General features: G+C 41.6%; 1 protein-coding gene across 1 annotated transcript in view; it reads right to left on the bottom strand.

Annotated features, from left to right (window-relative positions):
- LOC107123983 (protein kinase C alpha type-like) overlaps nt 1-25213 on the bottom strand; it is a gene marked incomplete at its 3' end in the record, with an annotated part of 233819 nt that overhangs the window by 207840 nt on the left and 766 nt on the right. The window contains exon 2 of the mRNA XM_015427353.1: nt 7126-7157. Coding sequence (XP_015282839.1) covers nt 7126-7157 — 32 coding nt within the window. The remainder of the gene's footprint in view (nt 1-7125; nt 7158-25213) is intronic.

Below are 25213 nucleotides of genomic sequence, written 5' to 3' on the forward strand. Positions count from 1 at the left end.
CAACTATAGACTTTCCCAAAATGATTGCTGCAGCCTTGCGCCCTCTAGTGGACCAGATGACCATGCTTAACCAGAAATTTGACATGTTGCACAAGGAACTTCAGGAAACTTCAGCAAAAACAGAGAAGATAACCAAGAAGCTGAAGAAAGTTGATCTTAAGTCCAAGGAGTTTGAACAAAGATTGGAGGTGGTGGAAAAGGATAAAATATCTTAGAATCATCAACTGTTACTTCTCCAAATAGAAAAATCAGCATATGTCCTGAGATTTCAGAACATTCCGAAGCAGAAAGGAGAGGACCTGAAGGAGATTTTAAGTAAGGAACTGGCCCCCATGGTAGGCTTAACAGCAGAAGTGTTACAAAGTGACATGGATATGATATACCGTACATATCCAGAATATCTAAAGAAAAATAAGCTTCCCGGGGAAATATTTGTCAAATTCTCAAAAAGGTCAACAAGAGGATTCTGAAAGTGACAAGTGGAAATGTTTTGAAAATCTAAGGAGAACAAGTCAAAACCTTAAAAGACATTCCATCTGAGATCAGAAAAAGAAGACAATACAGAGACTTGGCATTGTTTTTGCAAAAGCATAACACCCTTTACAGATGGATTACACCGGAAGACATTATTTTCAACTTCAACAGGAAGAAAGAAAAGATTGACTCTGTTCTTAAAGCAAAAAAATTTCTTGAGCAACAACAAGGTAAAGATGGACCTGAGAAATTGGAGGACGATAAAGATGCAGGGAAAAAAAGAAGATGAAAATTAAGAAAATTCTAAGAACTCCTCGTTGGCTGAATCCTTAGACTCTGAAGCAGAATTAGGGGCTATGGCTCCTAAGCCTCCTAAAAATAAAAGGGAATTTGAAAAGAAACGTAAAGGAAGAAAATAAGTATAATAATGTAACTCTGACTGATACCTATTATGAATCAATAACTTTAAGCTAAGAAGCATACACTTTATTCAAACCTGTTTTTGAATGCTCGCTTTATTCTCTACAATTTTATTGCATTAACTCTCATGTATTACCATTTTGATATTAGAGAAACATCGATTAATTCAAAATATGTATGAATGATCTCTTGTTACTCATAGTTTTAGGTTGTTCCCTTCCCCCGACCCCATAGAGGATTAGTTTAGAAAACGCAATAAAAAATCTTTTTTTAAAAAAGAAAGAGAAAGCTGTGCATGCTATTTTGAGATTTTTCGATCCAACGGGGGCTTATATGTCCCAGCAGTACTGAAGCTGTTCCAATTCAAAGTCTTAGCCACTTGATGTTTATGTCTGGCTTTTTATATTTAAATTAAAAACTTATTTCTAAAAAAAAAACACCCCATTTACCACCACCACCCAAGAAATGCCTATATCCTATATCCAACTAAAAGCTGGAGCAAACAAACTGGCTTTACAGTATCCCCTCACCTCATCAGGGAGCCAATTCCACAAGACAGAAGTCACTCCAAAAAAATTGAACAGTTTCTAGTAGATGGCAAGGACAACTCCTTAAGTGGGGAACAACAAGAAGGTGGCTCCCAGAAGATGGTATTTGGCATACATGGACATATGAGGAGAAGGAGTGCTTGAGATATGAGTTATAGAGCATGATGGGCTCGAAAGGTCACAACCAGAACCTTAAATTGAACTAAGAAAATTTGAAGCCGTTTTCAAATAGGCAAGATGTATTACCATCAGTGAGCAAAGTAATTATGCTCCAGCATTTTGAACTAGCTGGCAATTCCTGCTTTACCTTCAAGGTCAGCCCATCATAACTGTGTGACAATAGCCCAACAGTGAGGCTAAAGAAGCATAGATTAGTATAGCCAGGTCAGTTGAATCTAAAAATGGGGAAACTTGGTGAACCAAATGCAGCAGACAGAAGGCACTCTTAGCCACTACATCAGTCTGCACATTAAATAGCAAGGCTGGGGCATAAGCAGCCCCCACCAAACTTTTTAACTTGCTCTTTGCATGTCTGCTCCATCCAAAATAAGTCAATCCAGTCCCTCAAAAGCATTAGACTTCCTAACCAGGACTACTTCCATTCTGTATGGAATGTGAATATGAATCATCCTGTACGGATTCAGCTTCAGCTTGCTCTGCATTAGCCACTGGGCCACAGTCTCAAAGCACCTATTCAGAGTCCAGACAGATGTCCCTGAAGGCATTCACTTTAACAGGATGGATGAACACTCTGCCTGTGATCAAGAAGAAAGCAAATAAACCACAAGGCTATTATAATTGTAGTTATACAAACATTCACACCAAGACCAACTTTAAAAGAGTGAGCAGGTTCAGCCCTTTTATTGACAATTCAATTTCCACCCAGGTAATAATGGTAAAATTATCTGCCTTGTGCCAACAAGGGCAAGGGACTTCTCAGTAGTTCCCCCATCCTGTGGAACCAGCTGTCTGAAGAGGTGTGTGCCTTGTGGGGCCTCCCTAGGTGCTGCAGGACATGCAATTTTTCAGGTGGCCTTTGGGTGACTGTGATCTGCCAGGAAGCTAGTGAATTATGTCCCAGCTGTGTTTCCAGAATCCCTGCTTGATAGTTGATAGATTTTGAGCATGATAAAATTTTAATTTTTATATTTTAAAGCTTATTTATTGTATTTTCTCTACTGTTTTATCTGAAGTTTCTTCTATGTTGTTAGCCACCTTGAGTCCTGTTCAGGGGAGAGGGAATGGGATATGAATTTGATAAATAAAATGAAAAACAGAACCAATCAGGGATCAAGTCATTCTCAGGGATCAAGTCATTCAAAATTAAGAAAGATAAGTTCTCATTAAGACATTTAACTTGAAGAAAGAACATTAACTTCAGGTTAGAGCAATTTTTACAATCAGCAAGTATTCCCTAAAATTTTACAGTATATAAAAGTTCATTCTGTCTGATACAAACACCAAAACATTCTAGCTGTTGCATACAAGTTCCCTAGTCAAATACAAAAGTAACAAGAGATCGGTAGTTATGTTGGTAACACTCCTACTTAGGTAGAAAGTAGACAAGTCACTGATGACTTCTGGGCTGCATTCAAACAACCAAACAAGCCCAAGGTTTGAACCTGGAAGTCCATGTGCTTGCACACCCTTTCCCTCCCTCCTATCCTCACATACCACAGAGACTGACGACTCACTGGTTTAGAACTGTAAATCTGTCATAACATCCTAATTGGGTACTAGCAACTCTTTCCTTTATCTCTATTGTCTGGTAGGTCTCCCTCCTCAAGTCAGAGGCAGCTTTGGAGGCTGCTAAAAGCTGCTGTGGGAATTAAGGGGGGGGAAGCCCCTCTGTATAAACCAAAGCTGCTCACAGTTGGATCCTGGCCTCTGAACATATAACAAAATTAAGTAAAGCTCACTAAACTAATTTGATTTTTAAAGTCTGATATATACCTTAGTATTTGAAGATTCTGTCAGATAGATTTTGGGTTTTTAAAAATATTACAGATAAACTGAAGTCATTCCATGGAAATTTCCCAGTGAAAACTAGGGCTGCCAAGTGGGGGCGGGGGGGCGGATAAACCCCCGCTTCGGAGGCCCGATTCCCCAGTGGAGTGTTTTTCCCCAGCTTCATCTGGTGCATCAGCTGCACCCATTCCTGGTTCAGCCAGATCTACCCCCAGTAATCCATGCGTTAGTTACTAGACTGGACTATTGCAATACCTACCCTTGAAGTCTACCTTTATAAGTCAGCAGGTTTCCATTGTTTTATCCTGGTAGGAACTCTGCCTCCTCCTGAAGCCATGCAAGTGTCCTTTCCTCATACAGACACTAACACAGTTCCACAGTCTTTCTCAGCCCTGAGTATCCTACAAGGTTAATTTTACTGCTTTTGTTCAATAGAATTACTCCCATGCCTTCACAATTCTACCACCAGGATTGAGAGGTGATAACCCTAACCAACGATCTGCACAGGTAAGTCATAGGGACTTGCAGCCACATTTGCGAGTCCTATATTTTTAATACAAAAAAGTGAGTATGGTCATGTTCAATAACACAAGAGGCAGTTGCCAAGTCCACTAACCCTGCCACTTTTACTACTGGGAATGGATTCCTTAAACAGCCTTCATATTGGCTAGCTCTCATAGTTTGCCTCTTTCTTTCTTTGCAGTGACTGTCTCTGGATTTTTCAGCCCTCTTCTTGGAATGTCTGGACTTTCCTGCCCCACTCTGGAACTTATATTCTGTGATGTGTTGGTGACTGTCAGCCTTTAATGACACTGGTACCCAACCATGCCTGCCTGGAATTATGAATACATGCTTAATTAAACTATAATTGTATTGGGGTTGTAATATGGAACTGGAGGGTTCCAGTTTGGCTACACCGATATTTCCCTTCACTTTGTTTTGATTATGATCGCATGCATACCCTGTTCTTCCTAACCTCTAGAAAATGGAGGTTCTTTATTTGGTGATGTAAAAGAGGAACTCTGCTCACAGTTATATGAATGAGTAGAGCCATTTAAACTAGGTTCTGGTCAAATCTATTTGTGGTCTCAGGTCAAATCACAGCTTTTTCTTGGCCCAGCTAAAAGCACATTATTTTCAGGCAAGTTTGCACTCAACTTAAAAGTGGGTATGGTTGGCATTTTGATGTCTCCATTTTGAAAAGAGGGGGAGATGGGGCCCTGACAGAGGTAAGACTTGAACAATAGCTATAGTCCAAGATACATGGAGTCCAGCTGAGAGTTTCCTATTAGCATCTTCCCCAACTAAAGCCTTTCCAGCTCACAACTCAAGTTCTTAGCCACCATACAATACCAACGTACCCACACTCCATCATTATAGCTAGGCTCCTTGAGAGTAACATATATGCAGCACGTAAGCATATTATCAGGATAGAAGGGAGATAACAGATTAAAAAAAAAAAAAGCAGTCATAATTCCAAAATTCACTAACTGCCACTATCAGCTACCTACTAGCCCTATGGGTAGTATCAAGGTCCATTCCGCAGGGGGGGGGTTCATAACCCCCCCCCATACATGACATCCAGCACTGTTCCAAGAACACCATATCAGGGGAAGCCAGTAAGCCACATTCCTTTAATGGGAAGGAGAAGGCAATTCCACAAGAAGAACAGAGCTCCACTTGTGGTTTGATGAAATTACCAGACCTAAAGTTGTTCCCCCATTCAACCATGTAATAAAATCAGCTACCCTGTAACGTGGCCAACAAACAGGTAGTAATGGTGCATTAATATAGTATACTAAGATGCTGAGCCGCAGATCAGAAGGTCTGTAGTTTGGCAGTTTGAGACCCTAGTGCCGCATGACAGAGTGAGCTCCTGTCTCTGGCCCTAGCTCCTGCCAACCTAGCAGTTCAAAAGCAAGAAACTGCAAGAAGATAAATATGTACCATTTCAGTGGGAAGGTAGCAGCATTCTGTGTGCCTTGGTGTTTAGTCATGCCAACCACATGACCATGGAAACGTCTTTGTACAGTGTTGGCTCTTCAGCTTGGAAATGGAGATGAGCACTGTCCCCTAGAGTCGGATTCGACTGGCTTTTGAGCAAGAGAAATCTTTACCTTTACATTATCACAGAGGTGAATATATATTTATTCATGTGGAATACCTGAAATGTTGACAAAATTTCAAGGGGAAAAAAAGTTAATATGAGGGAGACTCTCATTTAATTAATATGAGAGACAGCCAGGTTGGTGTAGTGGTTAAGAGCGGCAGACTCTAATCTGGAAAACTGTGTTTGATTCCCTACTCCTCCACATGAAGCCAGCTAGGTGACCCTGAGTCAGTCACAGTTCTCTCAAAACTCTCTCAGCCCCACCTACCTCACAGAGTGTCTTGTTGTGGGGAGGGGAAGGGAAGGCGATTGTATTTTTTTAATAATTGTAAACTGCTCTTAGACTCCGAGTAAAGGGTGGGGTATAAATCCAATCTCCTCTTCCTAGTCTTCTTCAGCTCAGTGGATGAGCCCATACTCTGCGAGCAGAAAAGGTCACAGCTTCTATCTCTGACATCTACAGTTAAAAGGGTTTTTGGTAACTGGGAAAGTCTTCTAGAGGAAGAAGAAGAGATTGGATTTATACCCTGCCCTTCACTACCTGAAGGAGTCTCAGAGCGACTTACAATCTCCTTTCCCTTTCCCTCCCCATAACAAACACCATGTGAGTAGGTGGGGCTGAGGGAGCTCTCCCAAGAACTGTCCTTGAGAGAACAGCTCTGAAAGAATTTATGACTGACCCAAGGTCACACCAGCAGCTGCATGTGGAAGAGTGGGGAATCAAACCCGGTTCTCCCAGATTAGAGTCCATGCTCCTAACCACTACACCAAACCTGAAGAGCCACTGCCAGGAGAGAATCGGCAGTACTGGGTCAGACAGACCAATTCCCTGATTCAGTATGGCAACTTCATACATCCAAATATGCTAAGAAAGAATCAAAATATGCACAGATAAAAAGATGGCAACACCTGCTGCTGCCAGTAATTCAGTTCTGCAAACATGTTAGCATTTTCTGTCCTCAAATATAATGTCTACCATTAGTAACAATGGAGGTTATGAAACAGAATAAAGATCAAACCAAACCAAAGGTCCATCTGAATGCATTCTTGAAACCAATGTAGATTAACATATATATATATTAGCATTAAAGAGAGCCCAGTGAAGAGTGAATCCACTTTTCAGAACACCCACACTTAGAAAGCAGCTCCCAACAAGAAAAATGTTCTGTACAAAAATAAACCACAAAGATACATTTCATGAAAAATTAAAGAGTGCTCTATATGCAGATTACATGACATTTAATTTTAGTGAACTCTACTGAAATGAAATTCTTCTGTGCATGATTCACAGATCATGAGATAATAAATGATTAAACAATACACATCCTTTTTCATAATTTAATACTCTTATTCCTGGTATGCTCAATTCCTCTGTGAGATATTTGTCACACTTTTTTATCTTGCCATCAAGTCACAGCTGACTTATGTTTGCCATTGCCTGCCTCTGTGTCACAATCATAGTATTCCTTGGAGGTCTCCCATTCAAATACTACCGTGTTTAGCTTCCAAGATCTGATGAGATCAGGCTGGCCTGTTACACACTACCTAGTTTTAACTATTAAAACAGAATAAATGAATGCAATTGTTAAGCTATTTATTACTTACCTTGGCACTGAAATCCTTGTTTCCCAAACCCCCTGCAAGAGAGAGAGAGAAAAAGAACTCAACATCCACAGACACTGCGACTTCTACAGATGTATTCTATTCTGACATTAAAATAATATCAAACAAAAACACAATTAAAGGCAAAAAAAACACCACTTGCAAAGCAAATATTTTATTAACACCATCCTGTTTCTTAACCAAGACCAGGAAAGCATCCACATCAACATAATTTCAGATTGTAGCAGCTCTGTCAATTCTCTTTCCGTCTCTCTGAATTTATCAAGCAATACTGAACGACAGTCAGTATTTATCTGTACATAATACCACAATTTATGGTTAAGCATGCTTAGTAGTATGATAGGGCAAACGTTCTTGTTGCTACATAACACTACCACAAGTACTAACTTTAGATTATTTTCTAAAACTCCACCCAAGGAGGAAGTAAAGAAATGGCTTGTGCAGCACTTACTGTATTTTTTGGTGTACAGGGTGAGAGGTGATATCTGAACATTAAAAAAAAAGCTGCTACATTCAAGACATAATGACTACTGGCGCCTCCATCATGCAGATGCAGCCCAGTCCAATCATAAGACCACTTTCCTGGGAGTAAGCCACATTGCACAAAGTTAAGTAGGATCCAGAGAAGACCTGCTCAGGACAGCTCTCCCCATCTAGCAACACAGTTAATTGCTATAATTTCCGAGTTTTAGTGTTCAAAAATATTTTTCTTGTTGTTGTTGTTCAGTCACACGGTCAAGTCCGATAATCATCATAAAAGGTGCAGTTTCTCATTACCTGTATGTCATTCCCAAGACCATAAGAAACAATAAGAAAGAAAGTTAGGGCCTAGGCCTTGCTCTTGAAGGCAGGGGGGTACCGAGGGGACAAAAATTGGGGGGACATAAGTCAGCTGGAGGGCCCCTGATTCACAGAGTGCATTTATAAAAAACATAATGCAGAGTTCATTTAAAAAACAGCCTGCAGTGCGACATGGCTGTGAAGAAAACCAATGCAATCTTAGGACACATTAACAGAAGCATTGTGTCCAAATCACGGGAGGTGGCAGTTCCGCTCTATTTTACTATGGTCAGGCCTCACCTGGAGTACTGTGTCCAGTTTTGAGCACCACATTTTAGGAAGGATGTTGACAAGCTCGAGCGTGTCCAGAAGAGGGCAACCAGGATGGTGAGAGGGTTGGAATCCAAGTCTTACGAGAAAAGGCTGAAAGAGTTGGGTATGTTTAGCCTGGGAAAGAGAAGGCTTAGAGGGGACATGATTGCAGTCTTCAAATATTTGAAGGGCTGTCATGGAGCAGATCTATTCTCTCTTGCTCCGTATTGCAAGACTAGATCTAATGGGTGGAAATTACAAGGGAGTTGTTACCGGCTAAATATCAGGAGAAACTTTCTAACTGTAAGAGTGGTTGAGCAGTGGAACAGACTGCCTCAGGAGGTGATGGATGCTCCTTCGCTGGATGTTTTTAAGCGGAGGCTGGACAACCATCTTTTGGGGATGTTGTAGGGCTATCTTTCGACTATGCTCCTGCAGAATGCAGGGGGTTGGACTAGATGATCTGCAAGACCCCTTCCAACTCTAACATTCTGATTCTGATTTTTTTCTAATGCAGTTCTGACTGCAACCACTAGGGGCACAGAGAAGGGAGAGCACAGTAAAAAGTACTCAGAGTTTACTGGCTGGACTGTTTAGCAGTTTGCTAGGTGGCTGAGGGAAACTGTTCGCTGATCAGATCCTGCTAAACCTATCAGCCAAGCCAACACTAGAGCAAGGCAAGACCAGCCAGGTCAAGCTAGAGTCCTTGTCAGGATGCAGCATCCTAACAATGTCACATCTCCACCAGTATATGGTTTGCTTGTTTCACTTTAGTTTCACACAGCTCTGGCACAGCCAGATCTTGCAAAGCCCCTCGCCTCCAATAGTGTATGGTAGCAAAATAACATAACCTTCTGTTATTTTTTCTCAGATGTCTCTGTTTTCCACACTTTTCTCCTCCTTTGTTTATTAGTATAGATGCATGGTTACAGCCAGCCAAGTGATTTGCTTTCTTATGATATTTGGTTTGTATCAGGGTCACATGGGGGGGCGGAAGCAAAAGGAATCTTTATCCAGGTGCCCATGGTGGCTCTTGGCAGTTCTGGTTGAAGGTCTTGAGAACTCAGAATGGCTGTTTTTAAAAGGGTGTCCAATTATTATCTGACACTGATACGCTTGTCAGTTATAGAGTGTCTCTCTTTGCCTTGGCCGCCAAAAAGATCAGGGCTAAGATGGCAGCTTCAGAAAATTAACCTTTTTATGACTAACCGAATTTATTATTTTACAATTTTACTGTTTATAACATTAATAGCTGGTCCATATTTATTTGTGTGAAAATTCTTTTAATCGCTGTTTTAACGATGTATGATTAGAATTATTTTCCTTTTCTTATCCAAACTCTGTATTGTGACGGCCTTTGGCTATATACACAATAAATTCTGGCATTGTGGCATTCTGGGTGTCCAATTGACTGGTAGAAGGGTTGAAACCTAGACTTGTATGCAATGAAGTAAGTCTAATATAGGCACAACTTTGTACCTATAGACAATTGGCTTGTGGCTGCTCTAAGAACTTCCTAAGCCATATTCTTGCTAAACCGATTTCTTTGTTTAAAACATTTTTATGCTGCCTTTCCACCCAATCAAAGTCCACAAGGCGGCAAACATAAAAAAAAAATAAACAATTAAAACACAGTAAAATACAGCCCGCATAGACAGCATTGCAATGATAGATATTACCAGGGCATGCACCACAGTGGCAAGAACTCTGCTGTCCAGGAAGGGGTGCAGCTAGCTTACCAGCTGAAGCTGCTAAGAGGCACCCTGACCACTGCCACCACCTGTTTATCCAATAGGAGACCCAGGTCCAGAAGGACCCCCAAGCTGCAAACCTGCTCCTTTAAGGGGAGTGCAATTGTATCTAGAACAAGGAGATAACCCATTACCCAGGTCAGACCTTCCCCCTACTCAAAGCACCTTTGCTTTGTTGGGGTTGAGTTTCAGCTTGTTAGCCCTCAGCCATTCCAAAACTGCCTTCAGGCACCTATTCGCAGTTCCATAGCCTCCCTGGGATCCACTGATAGTGCTAGATAGAGCAAAGTGTCATCTGCCCATTGGTGGCAGGGCAGCCCAAATCTCCAGATGATCTCTCCCAGCAATTTTACATAGATGTTGAAAAGTATGGTGGACAAGAACCACACAGGCCAAAGGAAAGGGCAGAGCAGCAGCTCCCCCAGCATCATACCCTGAAACCTACCCTCAAGGTAGGACCAGCACTGCCGTAGAACAGTGCCTCCCAGACCCAGTGCCAATGGTGCCTTTTGATACTACCATGATTAATGGTTTCAAAAGCTACTGAGAGGTCCATGAAAATTAACTGGGTTGCACTCTTCCTCCTATCCACCTCCTGGAACATGCCATCCATCAGGGCAAGCAAGGCCATTTCAGTCCCACAACCAGGCCTGAAACCAGATTGGAATGGATCTAAACAATCCACTTCATTTAGGAATCTCAAGTTGGCCAGCTGTCGCTCATTCAATCACCTTGCTCAAGAATGGTACATCTGAGACTGGATGATAATTATTGATACTCTCCTAGGTCCACAGTAGGTTTTTTTAAGGACTGGATACACTACTGTCTGCTTCAAGGCAGGAGTGACCAACCCATCTCTCAGGGAGGCGTTTATACTGTCTCCTGGTCCCACTCTGCCAGCCCCATGCAGCAGATTTAAGCAGCCAGGAAGGGCAAGGGTCATACAAAGATGTGGTAGGTTTCCTAGAATCCTGTCCACATCCTCAGACTGCACAATCTGAAAGGTATCCCACACAACTAGACCAATTGGCACCCTGGGATCATTTGATCCTGTTGCTGTTAATGTAGAGTCCAAGTAAGAAGAGATGTGAGAGATTTTACCTTCAAAGTGCTTACCAAAATGATTGCAGCAGGCTGCAGAGCAGTCCACCTCCTTCTGTTGGCCAGAACAGGTCTACACTGTGTGGATGCAATGGTGATAGAAAAATATTGCCTCCTTGCCACGATCGCTGCCACAGAGTAGGCTATCAACAATATATAGTATCTAAGATAGAATCTTTAAGTGGAAAATTTAAATCCTAAAAAAAATCTCAGCCCGAGGAAATTAAATTACCTTCAAATAGCAATGGATTAACTAACTGCTGTTTCTCCTGTTGACCATTCAATTCAATCTAATTTAAATGTACATCAATGTACTTTAATGGATATAGATGAAATTGATTCGGTTCAATTGAAAAATTTCCCTCTTCCACTTTCCCCTAAAATAGTGTACTGTAATGTTTGTGTACCTGGAAAAGAGGCAGATTTTTTATAGGTAGTGAATTAAGCAATGCTGTACCAAATAGACAAATAGTTTGTGTTATCACCTAGAATGTTGCTGGATGGTATAGAGCAGGGGTGGCCAAACTGCGGCTCAGGAGCCACAGGTGGCTCTTTCACACATATTGTGCAGCTCCTGGCAGGGCGGCTGGGAAAGTGAAAGGGAAGAATGCCTCCCCAATCGTTCTTCCCTTCCCCAGCCAGTGTTCCCCTCCCTGGGTAGGCTTGGGGGGCGGGAGCAGAGAATGAAAGCAACTTGAACTTTAAATACTTTCTTAAAGACACACATACACCGCCGCCGGCTGGCTTGGAGAAGGCATTTGTCTCTTTAAATCCCTTCTCCAAGTCAAGTAAGCCAGCATGACAGCATGGAGGTCTTGGAAGATGCAAGTTAAAGTTGCTTTCTTTCTACCTCTCCCTCTCCCCATCTATTTTCTTTCTTTCCACTTTCTCTCTCTCTCTTTTCTCCCCTCCCTCTCCATCTAAATATCATTATCAATATCTCTTTTTACCCCTTTTGTTTTTATTTCTGGAAGTCTCATTTAATGTTAATAAAAGCAAATTTTCATATTTTTCAATAAAAACATGTATTTGTTCATGTCTTGTGGCTCTCAAACATCTGACATTTATTCTATGTGGCTCTTATGTTAAGCAAGTTTTGCCACCCCTGGTATAAAGCCAGGCTAGAACATGATACCTAACTCTTTTTAAAATAATTTGATATTATCTTATTGCCAGAAACTTGGGCATACAAGGACGTTGCTCGGAGCAGTTTTACTTCATACTCTCTGCATGCTATAGAAGAAGAAGAAGAGACTGGATTTATCTCCCGCCCTTCACTTGGAGTTTCAGAGCGGCTTACAAACTCCTTTCCCTTCCCCTCCCCACAACAGACACCCTGTGAGGTGGGTGGGGCTGAGAGAACTCTGACACAAACTGCTCTTCTTCAAGGACAGCTGTGCCGGAGCTTGTGACTGACCCAAGGTCACATCAGCAGGTGCAAGTGGAGGAGTGGGGAATCAAACCCGGTTCTCCCAGATTAGAGTCCGCACACCTAACCACTACACCAAACTGGCACTAAAAACTAGGGGTCAGCCAAAGACGGGAAAGATGTTAGAGTAGAAAAACTATTACCCTGCTCCCAAAACTTGGCAATGTCCTTACATGTATACTTTAATAATCAACAGCTGATCCTCCCACCACTAACAAGGAAAACTGATACCACAATGGGACATTTTTGAGAACTTAATTGCAGGGATTCAAATAAAATTCCCACAACAGCCTTGTCTTATTGGAGGTGACCTCAATGCCAGAATTGGCCCAAGCAGTAATGAACTGTTCAATCTGACCCCAAGGGGAAATTTAGATGGTGACAAACGGAACTTGGAGGAGTAGGATAAAGTGGTAAATCTTTTTTGACATCAAGCAGGTACAGCTAACAACAAGGCTAGGTTGGACTATTTTAAATGGGATTTGGAAATAGATCCTCATGGGGACTTTGCCTTTTTCTCCCACTGTGAAGCCAGCCTGATGGATTATTTCCTGATTTCCAGCTTTTCAAAGGAAAGTGTATTTAATAGTTTAAATGTGGAAGATTTGGTAGCTGTGATCGTCAACCCATCTGACTGGAAATTAGGCTGAGGATAAATTACCAAATAGATAATACTCTAATTGATATACAAGGACAATATATAAGAAAGAAATGGGACCAGTTTTTGGAATGGGATATCTCTAGATTGATGGGTACGCCTTACATTGACAGATTGAATATTAGCATCATGCAATCACACAGGATAGTAAGTCTAGTACTGAAAATATGGGGAAATTATTAAATGCTGTCAGTTCCATTTTAATAAAAAAGAGTAGCAGGAAGTCTAGTGAAAGGGGGGGAATGCAGCCTTGTTTGATGATGAATGCCACAAAACCAAAGCTCATTTGAAGAAATTATATAGCTCTCTAAAGATTTCACACTCTCACAAAACTAGAGGGCTGTTCTTATAAGCTATTATTAAATGAAAAGGAAAATAGTACACCTTGGGTCAATGGCAAAACTAGTAAATGCAGCTAGGAATCCTGACAGCTCCTGGTTCTGGCAACTGATTTCTCAAAATCTTAAGACTAAATTTTCATCAACAGTAAGTATCTCTGGCAAAGATTGCGAACTAGGGATGAGCACAAGCCATGCCATGAACCTAAGTTCGTCACGAACATGGCCAGTTCATGAGGCCCCAGTTTGTGAAATTACAACTCCCAGTAACCACCAATAAACCACCCTGTTTTTCATGAAGGTTCGTAAGGTTGGTGGCAGTGGTTCATGAGCCAGACATGATGGTGCCAATGGATTAATTGTCAAGGCAATGGGTGAAGGGACTTCTGTTGGCAGAGCTGCCTGCTGCCAACAAAAGAGCTCCCATTCTGTTCTATGGGAGCAGAATGTATATATACCCCCAGCTAACAGACAGCTCTTCTTACTTGGCAGCAGGCAGTTGTGCAGAGAAGAAGTAAGAGGTACAGAGGAAAGGAAAGGAAAATGAAAGTCATCCCTCAGTGTAAAAGTGGTGTTGGAAGTGTTTGGTGCCTGCTTACTCAGGGCTCTGAGTTAGCCACCACCTGTCCCTCTGCTACAGCCAGGCAGAGGGGCTCAGCCAATGGGTTCCTCCGCTGAGGACCCACCATGCCGCCTAATTAACAGTGTTAATTTAACACCCCTCTGTGCTATGAGGATGAGAGTGGGGAAAGGGGGTAATCATCACGAGGGGAAGACGTCCAACCCCCCCCCCATCCTGTCCTGCCTGTCCTGCCAGCCCACTGGTGCCCAGCTGTACTGGAGTATCACCAGGGGGCTCAGAGGCAGAGTCTGTTTTACCAAGTGTGTTTTTGGAGATGACTCGGAGGCTGAAGAGATGTTAGCACTGCCAAAACCAGAGCAGTTGCTAAAACTGTTTGTGGAGGAGTAATCTGACAATGGTGAATTAGGGGGTAGGGGGGAAACATCCAGGCCCTCCATATCCCATTGGGGCTGCTCCCACCTCAAGTCTACCCCTTTGTCAGTCCTCCCAGCCCAGCACCACACCACAGTGGCTAAGCCTCCAGCCTGCCCCAATTTTGGGTGTCTGTTTTCAGCCCACACTTTGGGAGCATTTCCACACCCTCCCTGTGTGGCAAAGTGCCTGGTGTGCAATCTCCAGGTCCAGAGGAGCTCAATCATCCACCACCCTCTGCAGGCACCTGGAAAGGGCACATCCAAGTCTGTTGCCTCTCGAGGAAAGAGTGGCACCAGCAGGGGGGAAAAGAAGCCCGCTTTGTCTCAGCAAGGAGAAGGGGCGAGGGAAGGCAATGATGTGGCAGGCAGGTGACTGCCTCCCAGGCCCAAAGGGAAGGGTTGGCCACCCCCAGAATCCATCTTCACAACCGGGCAGGTAGAGGTATCCCAGAGAGGTCCTCTGAGAGTTTGATGCCTCTAGTTTGCAGGGGGTCCATTTGACACACTCCTAGGAGAGCACATTTTGGAGGTCACCTGCTTTGGGGGGGCTATAACTGCCCCCCAAATCCAATCCTCCTGCCCCCCCAATCCAATCCTCACCAAACTTGGAGGATAGGTGGAGGAGAGTCAGCTGGAGACTCGCTGCAAGTTTGGTGTCTCTAGCCCACAGGGGGGCCATTCTAGCATGCCACGAACCGCATAAACCACAAACCAGTTCGTTAAATGGGAAGGTTTGTGGAGGTTCATAGTTCATGAGACCCTATGAACCACAAACCTCCATTTTTCCAGTTCATGCCCATCCCTAGTGGGAACAGTATTTTTTAGAGTTATATAGAAAGTCTGATGCTGAGCTAGATCTGGAATTTAAAGCACATTATTCTTCTGTAACTTGGTGGGATCCAGTTTGTCCACAGGAAGCTAAGCAACTGGTTAAACACTAAAACCAGGAAGGGCTCCAGGTTATTATTTTCTTTCTCCTGAGCTTTTGAAAATCGTGCCAGATTGGTGGGCCTCCTTGCTCGCTTCTTTATTTATAAAGATGGATCAAAGTGGTATCTAACCACACTTCTGGTGGTTATCTATAATCCATCCTATTTTCAAAAAAGGTTCAAGGTTTGATCCAATGATCGATTGACCTATACATCTGCTGCTGATCTTTGAAAAGCTATATGCAATCCATCTACTGAAAGTCTCCAAAATTGGATGGAACAAGAGAATATTTCAGGGCAAGAACAATGTAGCTTTAGAAAAGGCTTTCCTTGTGTTGACTTCCGGTTTTGGCGTTAGCTTCTCCCGATACTCCGAGAGAGGATTGCCAGAGCCTGCGGTAAGGAGGGGGTGCGATTGTCCGTGCCATCCCTGGAGCCTCTGTAGGAGACTCCTAGCCATGGGGTGCAAGAAGACACTTCCTCCGACTACCCTGCCAGTGAAGGGGGGCTTTCTCAATGCCCCGAAGGTCCCACCATGAAGCGTCAGAAATGGGAATTAGAAGCGCACACCGGAGCAAGCATTTGGTGGCTGAGCGATTTGCAAAGAAAAGTGTATCCAGCGTTGAAATGTGAGTTGGAGTTTAAGCAAGAATCACCAAAAATCAAGCGGAAACCCACCCTTTAAAAGCGAGGGGGGGACTCTCCCCCAGTAAGAAAAAAAACTAAGCGAACTTTGCATTTAAGTAAAAGGGGGGGTGGATCATTGAAGCAAGAGAGATGGAAAATAAAAGCAGTTAAGAACTTACCAAGCTGTGCCGGGTGAACCAGAGACTGTGATAACTTGGAGAAAGTGTAAACAATCTCAAACATGGTGCCCACGAGAAAGGATGAGAAAGACAAACAAGTAAAACCAAAACTTCTTGCCAGAACTGCTGGTCCAGCGAGTCCTGCCACTAGACAGGACACAACTACGGAGTTACAAAAGATGCTGATGGAAGCATTGCAACCCCTGCTGGAACAAGGGACAGCACTGCACAGCAAATGCGACGCACAGCAATTGCAATTGACTGAAATAGCCAAAAAAATAGATAAAACTGAACAAAAACTATGAAACAGACTATGTGTGATGCATTAGTAAATGTGGCAGATATAAAAACTGACATTTTGCAAAGCGAAATAGATATGATCTATAGATCATATCCAGAATTTACAAGAAAAAAAAAATCTGCCTGGGGGAATGATTATAATATTCTCTAGAAGACAAGTGAGAGATCAAATTCTCAAAGCGACAAATGGATCTACCTTGAAGATCAAAGACAAAGAAATAAAAGTATTAAAGGACATCCCATTTGAAATAAGAAGCAAGAGGAGGAAGTACAGAGATTTGGTGATATTTTTACAAAAGAAAAACATTCCCTACAGATGGTTAGTACCCAAAGGTACAATCTTCAAATTTATGGATGGGAAAGAAAAAATTGACTCTGTTGAAAAGGCACGAGAATTTCTACATCTACATAGTCATCCATCAGGAGAGGTTGAAGCTGAGAGGGCAGCACCAAAGGCAGCGAAGAAGGAGAAGCGTTAACTTCAGACAAGGACTCAGACTCTAAATTAGGGGCAGCTGCCCCGAAGACAAGCTATCATTTGAGAAAGTCAAAGTATTTTTTAAAAAGGTGTTATCATACTCTGAAAGCTCTTAAAATGTATTGTTATAAGTCTTATATTGCTTTTTTAGAAGTCAGAAGTAGAGGTGTTTAAAGTCATATTATTAGTATAAATTGATTGTCAGATGATCACATACAATGAACTTGAATTGAATTATGTGCTATAAACTAAATTTGCTAAGCAATTTGTATGACCACCATCTCTTGGGCATTGGCTCCATCTGTACGCCGCCCTGAGCCCGTTAGCGAGGAGGGCGGGTTATAAATTTAAATAAATATAAATAAATAAATAAATAAATTAGTGGGGGGGTTTACTTTCACCCATAATATGTAGTTCCCTGCCCTGATTTTTGTTGTAGTTTTTATAGTTTGTAGTTTATAGAAAATGCAAATTTTTAAAAATCCCCTACGGGGGGCACAATAAAATAAAATAAAAGGCTTTCCTTGTGTTCACCACTGTTTTACACTAGCATCCTTGGTTTATAAATATATTCAACCTACAGGTGATCATCTAGTAGATCTTAGGGCAGCTGTTGATAGTTTCCCATGTTCACCTTTGGAACAAGTTGAATGCAACTACTATTCTGAAGAGATTATTATATTTGATTATGAATTTATATACTGGAAATTCTCTTCAGGATAGAGTCAGGTCTGATGGGCCCATTCCCTATTAACAAGGGTGTGAGATAAGGATGTGTGTTAGCTCCACATCTTTTCAATCTTTATATCAATGATCCCACACCTTTACTTTTGGCTATGAACATACATGCCCCCACACTAGCTGGCACTCCAGTCCCATTGTTATTGTATGCAGACAATTTAGTTCTGCTTGCATGGACGCCTGTTGGATTACGCAGAGCTATAAACATATTTATTCAATATTGTTCACATGAACTTTTAAATATAAGTTATGGGGAAAAAAACTAAAATAATGTTTATTTTCAACTTCCAGGCAGACTAATATTGAGCCTTGGATTATACACGGAAAACAAATTGAACAAGTGTGGCATTTTGACTATTTAGGTATTTAGTATAGCTTTAATCTAGACTGGTCTTTTTGTATCCATGCAAGCACTGACAAGGCTAAATGTTTACTGATGACACTGACAAAAAATTTTAACCTGAGGGGTGCTCAATATATTCCTGCTTGAAATATATTCCTCTTAAAAGCTTACAAGGCTCTGTTAGTCTCCAGTCTGATTTATTATGCTCTGATCTGGTTCCAAGGCTCCACTGATAAGTATGATAAGGTCCAGCTATCATTCATTCATAATATTATGTCTATGACACCCTGTGTGGCCTCAAGTGATTCGCACCTGGAAGATGGACTGTTAAATATCTCCACCATTAATATGGAAGGCTACTTTTACATTTTATGCCAGCCTTTTTAAACTGGAGAGGATTCCAACCCATACGAAATTAGCAGCTGAAGAACAGAGTTGGATGAGTTGGTATTTAGGTGCTGAAGATAAGATGATCCATCTGAACTGCTCTAGGTCAATTCTACGGGTAGATGAGATGATAAGTTTATTAGGCTGGTAAACAAGAAGCTTACTAGTTTTGACTGGAAGTTATTACTGAGATGCAAATAGAAAATGCTTCCTATTTTATATTGGTCTGTCCTTTCCATGCTTTTTTAGTTTTTCTAAACATTTTTATTTCCTAATGCATATATATAGGAGAATCTTTACATTGGCACGCTGTAATTCCCTTCTGACAGTGGTAATGGCAGGACAATACTTAAAAATACCAGTTATTAATGTCTTATATAAATGTGATACAAATCAGGTAGAGTTATTATTCCATGTCATGTCATACTGCCCTCTTACAATAAACTGAGAGGAAAATACATCATCCCTTGGATAAAGAATTTAGATGAAACATCAGAGATCCAAAGAACACATTTTCTTTTAAAACTTAACCATCCACATAGCAAAGTTTCTTTCAGTTGCCTTTTTTTAACAAGAGAGACAAACTTTTCATAGAGACAGCAGATGACCTTTCTTGTGAATAAGCATTAGGAACAAGCAGAGTAGGCTTTCAGCCCTTGCCTTCTCAGATTTGTCCCAAGTGTTTCTCTACCATTGCTCTAGCTGTCTCCCCTGTCTTTTCATCATCTGCAGATCCTGGGTTCTTTGACCTGTGAGGGGGTGCCAAGGTGCAATCATGTCAACTGCCCATGGTTGTCATGGAGACCATGAAATCCTGAACCACTCTCAACAAGGCAGCCTTGGCATGGATTTTGAAGTCCCCCAAGACAACCAGACTAGGAATCCTCAACACCACATCCGAGACCACCTCCACTAGCTCAAGCAGGGAGATAGTTGGGCAGCCGGATGAGCGTTACACCAATAGAATTTCAATCCTCACACTCCCATCACTAGACACACACGCTCTCAAACCCAGCAGAGTCCTGGACAGCACACCAAGCCAGCAGGATAGAATCCTGAGGCCATAGTAACACCACCTCCCTGCCTGCCAGAGATAATAAATCAGAGTCAGTATGGAGGGGTGGGGGATCAACTGCATATTATTTTAACATTTGCTCAATGATCTCTCTTTCCTAACCAAGGTTTACATTTCTTTTTTATGTTTTGTATGTGTTTTAACTGTTTTTTAATTATCTTAGTTATGTTTGTTAGGGCGTCGATTATAATGGTTTTAAAAACGTGATGTTTTAAAACAGCTGCCTTGGTGGCCCTTGTAAGGGCAGAAAAGCAAGATACAAATTTTGTAAAGAAAATAAACAATTGTGAACATCTGAGGTCAGACATAGTAACACTGTTACCTAAACAGTGCCACTTAAAGTAGTTAAATCAACTTCTCTGAAAATAGATAAGGCTGCAATCCTAAATACAGTTTCCTGGATGTAAGCTCCCTAAATCAGTGTCACTGGAAGTAGCTAACTTGTAATCTGAGCAACACATTTTTTTTCTACAGAAACCTTTGAATACTTGATAAGATTAATGTTCTGTACTCAGGCTTGCCCACTTTCTAAATCAAATTATGTTGAGACACAAAAGGTTTGTATAACATTTCCAATAATAAAGTAAAATGTAACCTAAGAAGAAAACAGAACATTTAAAAAATAAAGCATTAAAAGTTACCAAGAATGATCTGAAACTTCTGAATTACACATATCTCATGAACAGCCATCAGTCAAATGAAGCATCACCTCTCCTAGACTTGACCTGCAGGTGACTAAGCAGCAGTGTTTCCTACATCACTACTTTCAACACTCTACGGCTGCAGTCACACACACCAGAAAACACAAGGGAAGCGAGGCTATTTCCTCCAGAGGAATTTGACCTGCAGTTGCATTATCACACTGCCCTTTGAAGCTGCAGGCACAGTCTGTCAGTGTGTGATCAGACGCAACTGTGGGTGAGTCGTGGGTTTTTTGTGTGCCTTTTCTCCCCATGCACTTAAACAAGGGATCGATGAATTGCACCTCTGCACCGAGGGCTCCCTATGGAGTTTGCAATGATGCGCATACTGCGAAGGGTGAAAAAACAACGGCACAGAGTCAGAAATGGCCTGATCAGACCATCCCGACACCACAAGAGTGTGCTGGAGTGATCAGACACGGGAAAGTCTGTCCTTGGCCCGTCGCAACCCACTTACTACTGGATTTTCCCCGGTGTCCCCGCCACCATAGTTACCATCAATCCAGAATATCGGACTGGCCCACTCTGAGCCTCACCGGCAAATATCTGGACAGTGGGAATGATCTTAAGACCTGAAGACAGAAGGAATGCAGATACAAGCCATTCATCTTAAGGTTACTTTGATGTAGCGAGCACTTTATTGTTAAGATTATTTTTAAGGGATTTTAATATTTTTATTGTTTTATTCATATCGGCCTGTTGCCCGTCTTCTGTAAGCCGCCCAGAGCCTGTTTACAGGGTGGGCAGGGTATAAATGTAAATATAAATAAAAAAATAAATAAACTCTGCTTCTGCAGTGGAGCAGAATGGGTTGGCGATGACTGCCGGGCACTTCCCAGATGTTGTCTGATTTAAATCTGCCCAGCATTCACACCTATGTCGGGTCTAGTTGTGCGTATGATCACAGCTTACAATATAGTTTGTGTTCTTTCTTTTTTAAGGGAAGATTTTGTTTTAAAAAGTCTCAATTAAAAACTGACCTCCTTTAAAAACACACACACACTCAGAGAGATATTAGGGTGATAAAAAGGTAAGCGGCATTAACACACTAGAGAAGTCACATATTGCACCAAATGGCTTTTATCTACACTTCTGAATGCATTATTCACAATTGCCCAATCCTATTGTTTTATGGATGCACACATAATTTACATAGATAATAAAATGTCTCTGATGCTTGCCATACTTTTATTCAAAGATTATATTTTGCTTTAAGGATGCTGCACATATTGACTCTGAAGGATATTTAAATGCTCCCTAGACTTTCACCAGCAGGGTAGAACAACAGAATACAACTCTTCTTGCCACCTGTCAACAACAGGATATCCTTTCACATTCAAGTACATCCTGCAATCAGGTGCCATTTATCACAGCAGCTTTTTTTAAGTGCATTAGTCATCAACATGCCCATGCTGGCACAGACTCTACAGCACTTTTATTCCTGCACAGCATTAGTTTTCCTTGGAGTTCAGCAGCTTTTTGTTCTCTTAATTTATTTATTCACTGAAATTGGGTTTTTTTAAACTGGACAGTACATCATTCTATTGTTCATTTATTCCTTCCATTTGTATCTCACTTTTCATCCAAAACTGAACAGAAGGTGGCTCACTAGAATTTTTAAAAAATACAAATGACATTAAAATCTATCACAAATGTTCCCCAGGGAAGGTATTTTCAGCTGAGCTTAATCTTTATCATCTCACCCCTCTCTACAAGGTTTCCTTATGCCCACATGGGACACTTCTCTATCTTCAGTTGTTTGTTGCATGCCATGCTTTCTAAAGAATTTGTTCCTTATCAACAACAGAAGGACAGTGAAGTAAAAGAAGAGCATACTATAAGTCAAAGAACTAACTGCATCCTGAGAAAGGCCAAACAAACCCAGGGTGCTTCTTACACAACACTGTGCACTCAGATTCTGCTACTGCCATACAAAATACACACAACTATTTAAGATACGAAGAGTGCTCACAGGTATACATCACAATATTTCCTTTAACACATACACACACAAAAGAGACAGCTTTTGCCTTGTATGTATTTTAAGGGTAAATAAATTCAATATTCTATACAGAAAAGAACATTTTCCATCTCTTAAGTGGTTTTTATGTATTTGCTGTATGCTTTATATATTTAGAAGGACATATCACAATGAATAAAAAGGTTCAACAAAGTGTCTTGAATGACAGTAGAAGAGTCTCCTGTGTTAGACAATAGCAGAATCATCAGGACTGGTTAAAGAGCTTGTATATTCAGCACATGTGCAATCACACAAAACAGGGAAAGGATTTGATTTGATAAAGGAATGCCAATGCACATTAAAAAAAAATCAGACTGATTGTGAAGGGTGAAAAAAGGTAGCATGTCAGACACAAACACTATGCACACAAGTGCAGTTATTGCACAACCAACTCTGAAAGATACCAGAAGCATCATCTTCTAAATTACATAGGCTATTCCAAGTGTAATAGTGAAATTATAGGAAATATGCACTTAAGAGGTAGGGTACTATGAGCATTAATTAAGATTTAATTAAAAGGGATTTAACAAGTACTATAAATATTGCACAAGACTTGACACCTTCAGTGGAGCAGGGTGGCATTCTGAGCCCTGACCTGGATAGCCCAGGCAAGCGTGATCTTGTCAGATCTGAGAAACTAAGCAGGGACGACCCTGGCAAGTGTTTGGATGAGGGACCTCAAAAGAATACCAGGGCCGGGAGGCAGAGGCAGGCTATCAAGTCACTTCTCTGAACGTCCTCCATGCCCCAGTAGGAGCTGCCAGAAGCTGCTATGACTTCCAGGCACAGACACACACACACAGATGAAAGAATACCAAAAAAGAAAAAAAAAAGAATTTTCTGAAATGACAACACTGCACAACACTAACTGGTTGTAGGATGGACAAGTTATACAACATGCAGAGGATAGATGGTAGGAATTCTCCATGGAACTCAAGTCAATGTACTGGAAAACTTACCTATGGGACGGTGAGGAAACCTACCTATGGGAAAGTGAGGAGGGTCAGTGGTGGAAAGTGGTGTGTGTTGGGGGGGTAGATGTTCAGTAAAGTGGAGGAAAAGAAAAACATGTGACAGATCAGTACATTAGTGTGGAACTGTTTAATCAGAAAATAATTTGAAGAGAGATGCCATTCAGTTAAATACAACACCAAATAAAATGGTGCAGCAGTTGAGGGGAATAAAGTATAGGAGTTTCCCTCTTTTAATGTATCAAGCTACCAAACTAATAACATAAAAGCAGAAGAGGCCACCCACAGGGGATGGGACCACATATAATCCAAGTTTGTCTAAAAGAAAAAGTTCCTTTAGTAAGAGAGATTCCCTGAAAGGAGGAGGTTAAGATGTGTAGGAAGGTGTCTTTCTAACAAAAGCTAGTCATGGTTAGCAGCAGCTCTCACTTAAAAAACAAACCTTTCTGTGGACAGATGTTATTTTAGGCCTTTATTGGAACCTTCATAGAGATGTGTTGCAGAAAGAAGAGAAGATTCTTGGACTGAGGACTAATGGGGTCCCATGCAGTGGCTGACAGAAGTTGCACAAAGTGCTCCCCCCCCTGAGATGTATTTTAAGATGTGTAGGAAGGTGTCTTTCTAGCAAAAGCTAGTCATGGTTAGCAGTAGCTCTCACTTAAAAAAAAACCTTTCTGTGGACAGATGTTATTTTATTGGCCTTTATTGGAACCTTCATAGAGATGTGTTGCAGAAAGAAGGGAAGATTCTTGGTCTGAGGACTAATGGGGTCCCATGCAGTGGCTGACAGAAGTTGCACAAAGTGCTCCCCCCCCTGAGATGTATATAGCAAGATCTTTTAGCAGATTATGCTAATGCTATTTGTGTACGGCATTTTGTGTGTGGGGAGGACCAACTAGCAGGAAACTCTCACCAGATGCTTCTGCTGTGATGTCAGGGGAGTTACAGAGAGCAATCTCTCAAATTTATTATGAAGAAGTTGCTCATCAGCTGAAGCAGGGAGGGGGAGAGTCTGTGGGAGAGCAATGGAACTAAATCTCTTACCTAATGAAATCGGTGGAATAGCTGACTAGGATGACATATGCAAAAAGATCACACAACCCCTCTACCATTAATGGCTGCACAAAAGGAGGGAACTTTGAGAAGGTGCAATTTTATATGTTGGGATGAGAAACATTATGCTTGCCAAAGTTTACTTCTCTAAACTACTAGAAAAGGAGCAAGAGTTTTATCCCTGTATCTGGTTTAACCGAGGAACAAACATCTCTCTAGGAAAGTGCAAAAGGGGTCACTTATCAAATGGCCATTTGGGGCAGATGTGATGGATTGCATATATCTTGGGTATATTAACTGACGCAGATCTCCTACCATGTGAAGACTGATTACACAGTGGCTGAAGATAGCATTATATGGTCTTCTCTGGTCACACATAAGGAGTGAAATCATTGGTATTCCAAGGGAAACCCCACCAGTGTGAAAGCACTATACGGGGGAGGGGGGATTTTGTCATATCAAATCAAACTTTATACACACACATAATCTAGGTTATGTAGATTATACAGAATGTATACCAAGAGCATAAAAAGGTGAAGTACATACACAGCATGTGCAGAAGCATTGTTTTTCAGCTGCAGTCAGTGAAGTTGACATATTGGGGGTGGGAGGGTAGAGAGAGTGGTATGGATAAGAGGAACAATGCAAAAAAAACTCTCTTTCTAAAACAGCATGGGTGTCGTTCATGCTACTAAACGGGTATGTTTCAATGGACAACACTAAAAGGATCCCTGCGGTGAAGTCGGCCTCTGGTTGGGATACTCCTACTCAGGGCGTGTGCCTCGCTGAATATGCCTCATGAACCATTACACACAAGAAGGTGTCTCTGTCTGTAGGAGGAAGCTATGGTATAGACGGAGGGGAGGAAGCAGAGCTCTGCTGGAAAAGAGCGTGCAGGAGT

Source organism: Gekko japonicus, unplaced genomic scaffold, assembly GCF_001447785.1.
Source record: "Gekko japonicus isolate JY-2015 unplaced genomic scaffold, Gekko_japonicus_V1.1 scaffold1912, whole genome shotgun sequence".
NCBI classification, from domain to species: domain Eukaryota; kingdom Metazoa; phylum Chordata; class Lepidosauria; order Squamata; family Gekkonidae; genus Gekko; species Gekko japonicus.